Source organism: Atractosteus spatula, chromosome 15 (assembly GCF_055471065.1).
Source record: "Atractosteus spatula isolate fAtrSpa1 chromosome 15, fAtrSpa1.hap1, whole genome shotgun sequence".
In the NCBI taxonomy this organism is placed as follows: domain Eukaryota; kingdom Metazoa; phylum Chordata; class Actinopteri; order Semionotiformes; family Lepisosteidae; genus Atractosteus; species Atractosteus spatula.
Genome location: NC_142720.1, coordinates 20,750,234 through 20,757,413, shown reverse-complemented (window position 1 = coordinate 20,757,413; position 7,180 = coordinate 20,750,234). Strand labels below are relative to the sequence as shown.

Here is a 7,180-nt window from a genome sequence, read left to right as displayed (position 1 = left end):
TAAGCACATGCACACACTAACTGCGAGCTTCATTTCCTCTATACAAAGACAAAAACAGATTTTTAAGTTTTCTTTATTGCTCACCTGTCATTTAGTTACACTTTCAAGCATTTTCTCATAACTTATGTACACAAACTAGCCAACAAACGGTATCACGTCACTTCTTGTCCTTCTTGAGTAACAAAAAACGTAAGCAGGGCTGGTCAGCAGAAGGGTGCAGCATTAGCAGAAGACCTCCGGGTGCACAAGGTCATCTTCCCAGATGGCCATGGCTCTGTCACCAACTCATTCATACTTTTGCTGAACCAACCTTGTAAACTCATGCTTAAAGCAAATTTAAGAAAACTTCTTTCAAGTAAATTTCAAGTCAAACAACTCTATTGGTGGACTGCAAGAATTTCACTACACGGTAGCATGTTTCCGAGCCCCAGACCTGGTGAAATGTGCATGTAGTTTTGCAGACCGTTATAAAGTGTAGTGGTATTAAATACTCAGCCTCTGAACTTTGACTTTGACTAGATCCTTTTTTTTTTCAAATAATCCAGAGGATAAGGCTATTCAAATTCCAGCTTTAGTTACTACAACAGAGCTCATATTGTCTTTTCAGCTTGTAGGACACAATTAAATCATCTGAAGGTAATTCTTAGAAGCAGGATCCAGAGTGAAAAGAAATATGAGGAATAATTATTCTCTCACATAAGGAACACCCTATTACAATACAAAAAAAAGATTGCATAGGTACTGTCACATCTGTTATATGATTAAAAAAATCAAAAGCAAAAACTGCCAGTGTGAGAAATAAAAATCATTAACAATGTGACTTGTTTTTTTGTTGGCAACTATCCCTTTTTTTGTTGGCAAGGAAAATTTCAGGTTTCGGTTTTCTCTGACAAAATTCCTTTACCAGCACAAATTAAAAAGATTCAACCTCCTGTCAGGCTCTCACTGTAGCTGTGCAAACTGTAAAGGTTTAAGGCGTATTCCCCCCTTCCTCGTTTCCGAACGCGTGAGCTCTGCTGCAATGACTGCGGGGCTATCCTCAGCTGGCGTAGTGCCGGCCCTGGCCGAAGCCTGCCTGATTATACTGATAGCCCCCCTGCTGGAAGTACTGCTCGAACTGCCCTCCCTGGCTGTAGTTCTGCGCTCCTCTCCCTCCCCAGCCTCCTCCTTGGCCTCCACGACTGCCCCTGCCCCGGCCCCCTCGGCCTCCGCGCCCGCCCCTGTCCTGGTGCCCCCCCTCCTGGTATCGGCTGTCCTGCTGGTACGCGCCCACTCCACCTCCTTGGTAGCTGCCCCCGCCACCCTGGTATCCACTTCCTGGGTAACTCGGCGCCTGAAAGCCACCATGAAAAGCTCCGCCGGAGTACCCACCACTGCCACCCTGGTAGCCACCCCCGCCCTGGTAGTTGCCCTGGTACGCGCCGCCGCCACCACCACCGCTGCCGCCTCCTCCTCCGTCTGACCAGCCTCCTTGTACTTTACCTCCTCTTCCACCCCCCCCACCCCTGCTGCCCCCCCGGTCGTAGCCTCCTCGCCCCCCTTGCGATGGCTGCTCGTAGCCCCCTCTGCCCCCTCCTCTGCCCCCGCCACCCCCGTACCCCTGCCCGCCCCCGCCTCCTCCGTGCTGCTGGGGCCCGTCCTGTCTCTTCTGCCAGCTGGGCATCTCTGGGGGGGGCGGCTCAATCTCGTTGGGTCTCCCGCCTCGGTCGGGCACACGGCCCATCAGCACCTAGGAGACACAACCATGAAAATCTGCCTCTGATCGATACCGAGGACACCTGCTAGCTGCATCAGGTCACCTCTTTCTTCAGCAACGTTAGTGAAATAGCTACACTTCACCTGCAGCTATATCACCCTGCAACTCACAACCAGCAGCCCTCTGAAGCTCAGCAGGTGTGAGCCTGGTCAGTACCTGGATGGGAGACCTGGGAAAGCTAAGGCTGCTGCTGGAGAGGTGTTAGTAGGGCCAGGAGGGGGCACTCACCCTGTGGTCTGTCTGGGTCCTAATGCCCCAGTAAATTACGCTATACTGTAAAAAGGAGCCGTCTTCGGATGATCTGCAGTCATTAAAAATCCCAGGGCATTTCTCCAAAAGAGTAGGGGTGTTATCCCGGTGTCCTGGCCTTTACCAGTCATGGCCTCCTAATAATCCCCTTCTCTGAACTAGCTCCATCACTCTGCTCTCCTCCCCACTGAGAGCTGGTGTGTGGGGAGTGTACCAGGGTACTCTGGCTGCCGTCACATCATCCAGGTGGGGAACACTGTTGGCGGTGGAGGTTGTTGAGTGCAGTGTCAAAAAAAAGCACTATATAAGTATAAGGGATGATTATTATTATTATTAAATACTCCTTTTCTTCAATTTAAATAAAGACATCTTCTCTTTTTGGCACGTACAATCAACCCTCACCACCAGCAGGGTAAAAGTATGTTCGTTTTTCTGCGACTCCTTACTTTGTTAATGGCACAGGCGGTCCTCTCGCGGATATTTCCACTGCTCGTCCTTAGGATTTTGGAGAGGTCCTCCCGCGCGGCGAAGAGATGAGCTACAGAGACAGTGCTTTTCGCAGAGAGAGCTGCACGCTTTGGCTGGTACACTTTGGCCAACTTTTCAGTATGAGCCTAAATTCAGATTTAAAAATAAAAAGTTTTGGTTAAAGCCGAAGTAAAAATGACCATCCAGGATTCTGCCTCAACATACACACCTCGTTTACAACTGCAATGCACACGCGTAAGAGAATTGATGAAGGATCACTGAGCAAAGAAAAATGACACATTTTCTTTGAGTCCTTGTCACTGTGTAAAAATTTAAAGCAAAATGTAAAGTAGCACAGGTTTATCTATAAAAAATACAGCACTGCAGAAAAGGTTCAACTTCACTGAACATCTTACCTTGGCTCTTTCAGACCAACCAAATGACTGAACTGTTACATCAAGACGTTTCAACAACATCTTCCTCCGGACTTCATATTCATTTGCAAGAGCTTGGTTAATGGCTTCAACCTTCTCCTGCCAAAGGACACATCATGTGCTTTACATTTAGATTGTGCTACAGCAAAGCACATCACTTTCCCTTACTAAAACCACAGCCAGTTCTTCCTGAGGGTGCAATATCATGCTAGCAAAATGACAAAACAAGAGTAACTGCACTGGAGTCCTTCAGGCTTACTAGCAAAGTAGTCTTTGCATTTTTGCATGTTCTCTTCTGTCTGTTAAGGTGCTAATGTAAATGACAGATATACACTCATCACCGTTCCCATCAATGAAGTGAAACAGGGCCTGCCATAACAGAAAATAAGGAATGTTATATAAAATCCTTCTGATTGTTTACAATTACAAGAAAATACAAGTATTTATAAACTGTTTTTGTGTCTGTTATACCCTTTTCTTGAGTTTTAAAATATCTATCTGCCTTACAACAGATTGCATCCTGCAATAACTCCTCCACCAGCAGTCAACACCGTCTGCAGTATTTACCCAGTGAACTGGTCCCAGCGTTTTCTTCATCAGGGGCTTTCCGACGTGATAAGGAGACACCTTGGACAAAGCTTCCTTCAGCTGTTGATCCAGATAAAGACACCTGCATAACTTTAAACTGGATGGACCTTCTTTATTACCAAAACTGCCATGCAGGATGATAAGAACTTGGATTTGGGTTTTCAAGCAAACAAACACAAGAACTTACAAACATGATCTAAGAACCAAGGTTTCAAAACTCAATACATAACACTGTTTCTTTTATGGGAGAAGTCACACTAAAACTAATATATATCTCCTCTTTAAGTTATTTTATGTCTCTAATTTTCCTAGTCCCATATTACACTTTAACCCCCTTAATTCCCCTCATTACACAGCACACTCTTGTGCTCTTCAGATAGTTGTCCTGGAAGTTAAGATGCTCTGGATAATAATGTGAATTATATGACCAGTTTGGAGCACGGTAGAAAATTAATGCACTGACCGTGTAACACCAGTCTGGGTTTTATGTCTGCTTGTCTCGTGAGAATGTTCAATAGCTCAATTTTACTTAGAATCTGAGTCCTAATTACTAAGCAAAATGCCGAGCCATGGAAATCTGTGTTTAAGTTCAGGTCTGGTGAGGGGTGCATCTATACCAAGGAGAATCCAGCTGAGCTGTGTGTTGTACCTTCTTCTCGATGCCACTGAAAAACTGGAACATGGAGATGTTGGCAGGGGGCTTGGACATGCCCAGTCCCATGCAGATCCCCTTCAGTTCCATGAAAACCTCACTGCCTCCTGCCTCTTGCACTTTCTTCTGCGGTCTATTGACGATGATCATTTTTGAGGCCTCCAGCTCAGAAATAAGGTAAGCTGAAGAGCATTAAAACATGCATTAATCTAAGAACACTAAACGGTCTTTTTATCTTTTCTTTTTCAACATGAACGGTGGGGTCTTCAGTTACATCCTATCAACCTGTTCAGTAACACACATGAGGAAAGAACGGATACTAAGTCACTGCTGAGACTTAAATAAATGTAAAAATTGAAAATTCCAGGGCAACCAATGAAACAGCCAGCATTTCTCTATCTAGTGCAAGATTGTGCTAAAGTTGATTATAGCAATAGGCTACATTTGATTAGTATTTCTGCATCACTGTATTTGTGCACTATGCAGTGTTGGTGCCTCTGTCTGTCTCACTGCTTTTCAGTCTGATTTCATAGTGCTTTGCCGATATTAGCATTTCCGGGACATCAAATGATTCACTTAAGAATGGACTACTGCCGTGCACATACTGATCAGCAGAAGGCAGTTGTTCTTGTTCATAAGCCGTTTGGTGACGTCTCCTGACGTGAGAACAGAATAGGGGCACATCATCTCGGACAGCAGGCCGCTGATCTCCAGCTGAAACCCTTCTGCTTCACCGGGACCTGAGCAAACAAGAGACAGCCTGCTTTGGAACACTACTTGTATTTAGATATGTTTCCTGCACAGAATTTCACACAGAGAACAAGCGAGGAAGTTGCAGAATGTGCTTTCGCCGAGCCGAAACACACAAGTAAAATGAAAAGGCTTCTCTCTTACTGTTGGTGGCTTGGATGTTCTCCTCCAGTTTACAGTAGAGCTTGAGCTCGGTCACAATCCAAGCGCACACTTTAGTGAACTCGGGGGAGGCTGCCCCGCCGGACACTGCCTGGTCCAGCGCTCCGTCCTCCAGGAGAGGGCCCTTATAGCTGCCGAGAGCAAATGGCTTTATCAACACATGCAGCGACATCGAGGCTCTTCCAGACCCTTCAAACAGATTTCAATTCTGCATTGAGTGCACAGGATGGAGGGTGACATGGTGGCACAGTGGTTAGCACCGCTGGGGTTCTGGGGTCAATATCTGGGTGCTTTCTGCATGGATCTTATATGTTCTCCCTGGGTTTTTCGTGGGTTTTACTCCAGGTGCTCTGGCTGGTTAACTGCCTTCTGGGAAAATGGCCCCGGTGTTGAGTGCGTGTGCTTCTGTGTGCGTCCTGAGAAGGACTGACATCCTATCTAGGGTGTATCCTGCCTTGTGCCCGCTGCTTGCTGGGATATACTCTGGCTTCCCCACGACCCTGAACTGGAAGCAGTGGTTAGAAAATGGATGGGTGTCGTGCAAGATGTCTGACCTGTTACCCCGACCCCAAGGTAAAATGTCATTACTTTATTTCTGAAGAAATGAAATGGCCATTTACAGTGGCTTAATTTACTCAGCAGGTTACTAAAGTTGTGATAGATACAGCTCACAGAGTCCTACAGGTACAATAATAAGAAGTCTTGGGTTCCATGCGCCGTGCTATTAATGCAGGGAAAATAAATTAGGTCTTCCCTAACGCAATTTATGAAATGTTTGTTCTTTCACGTTCACGTTTTCACAGCAACACAATTAAAGTAATAAAAAAAACACAGGATAATACGGTGTTTTCATATCGGCAACGCCATAATTCTCTTAAATAACGATAACCTAACAAGGAATGTCAGGTAAATAAAATCAAAGCCACGTCTTTAGTAATGTTTCTATAAAGCCCTAGTGGATAATAATGAACATTTTGAACAGCTGAAACTCCCTTTACCGACACGAAGCACCAGGAGAGCAGCCGATTTGCAAAGCCTAACATTACCGGTCAAACATCCAAACAACAACAGTGACTCGATTCCTTCTGATTCAAACACAACTCACAACCCGTATTATGTTAAGAATAGAAACGCTGCTGCCAGCACGCTTGTGACAGTCGCGCTGTGTCACACTCCTCACTGTTTGTGAGCAAACAGCCGCGGAATCCTGTCACGTTTGATCAAATAACCAGTTTCACATACCCCAGGTCTTCTAACGCGTCCAGTATGTCGTTTTCCATTTTCCCCGACACGTTCCTCCGAATGATCAAAGGACAGAAATTAAAAAATCAAAGCAGACGTGCCTGCCCTCACTCAGGTGCTGGGTTGGCATGCCGGGGTCCTAACCCGACCTCTCAACTCGGCGAGGGCTGGCCAGCGCCGTGCCTGTGTCGCCAGTAAAAACGCTGCGTCTCAAGTACGCCTACACCAGTACACAAAAGCACACATTTCGTCGTTAACAAAATATGGTTAGAATCTTTCGAAGAGGTATGAGCGCGTATTGTTACTGCTGAGGCACCGAAGAGTATCATTTCGCGTCAGGGGGCTTCGCTTTGGCTGACGCAGCTGCGCCTGTGCGTTCTTGCAGCCCGGAGTCCGGCAGTATCTGCGCAGCTCCGCGGGTCCTTACTGGCTACGGGTAACGTCAATCAGCTGTTTCTGCACAAATCCTGCGCAGATCCTGCAGCGCCAACGAACCTTTGCTTTATGCTCGTGCTTCAAATGCGCAGCACGAGAGACCGCCTGCGACTTTGAATCAGTAGCTACGAAGTTAAGGTCAGGGTGTCCTAACTTAAATGGGTGATTTCGTTTTTCTTATATACCTATGTAATTAACAACCAAAGGAGGGAATCTTGCTTGTTTGACACTTCAGCAGCTAAGCAAATCTGCCAAATAGGTGTACAAAAGGGCTTTTCAACTGGTGAGGTACAGTACAAGTCTGAAGAAATTTGTAGTGAGGTGAAACCTGACAAGTGTAGTCCATTTGTGCAATAATTTCAAAGACAAGGTGGTTACTGGCAGTTGAGATCTGTGCAGGACCCTCTATTCCATTGTACGTTAACTGTTTTGTCATTGGAATGG

The 7,180-nt window shown here is 46.1% G+C and overlaps 1 protein-coding gene across 1 annotated transcript; it reads right to left on the bottom strand.

The window, feature by feature from the left end:
* Window positions 1-57: 57 nt before the first annotated feature.
* tslig3a (tRNA splicing ligase complex subunit 3A) lies at window positions 58-6,453 on the bottom strand. Its single transcript, XM_088934346.1, has 8 exons — window positions 6,302-6,453; window positions 5,042-5,190; window positions 4,753-4,887; window positions 4,145-4,329; window positions 3,475-3,555; window positions 2,890-3,006; window positions 2,452-2,619; window positions 58-1,729 (listed from the first exon to the last, which is right to left on the bottom strand). The coding sequence occupies exons 1-8, from the start codon at window positions 6,337-6,339 to the stop codon at window positions 1,040-1,042; spliced, it is 1,563 nt and encodes a 520-aa protein (XP_088790472.1). The 5' UTR covers window positions 6,340-6,453; the 3' UTR covers window positions 58-1,039.
* Window positions 6,454-7,180: the final 727 nt, after the last annotated feature.

Excerpts from the sequence above, each read along its gene's own strand:
- tslig3a (XM_088934346.1), bottom strand. The coding sequence starts at position 6,339 with ATGGAAAACGACATACTGGACGCGTTAGAAGACCTGGG. Across the intron at positions 5,191-6,301 it reads GACGCGTTAGAAGACCTGGG|CTATAAGGGCCCTCTCCTGG; the intron begins GTATGTGAAACT and ends TGCTCTCGGCAG. Across the intron at positions 1,730-2,451 it reads CCGCCTGTGCCATTAACAAA|GTGCTGATGGGCCGTGTGCC; the intron begins GTAAGGAGTCGC and ends TGTGTCTCCTAG.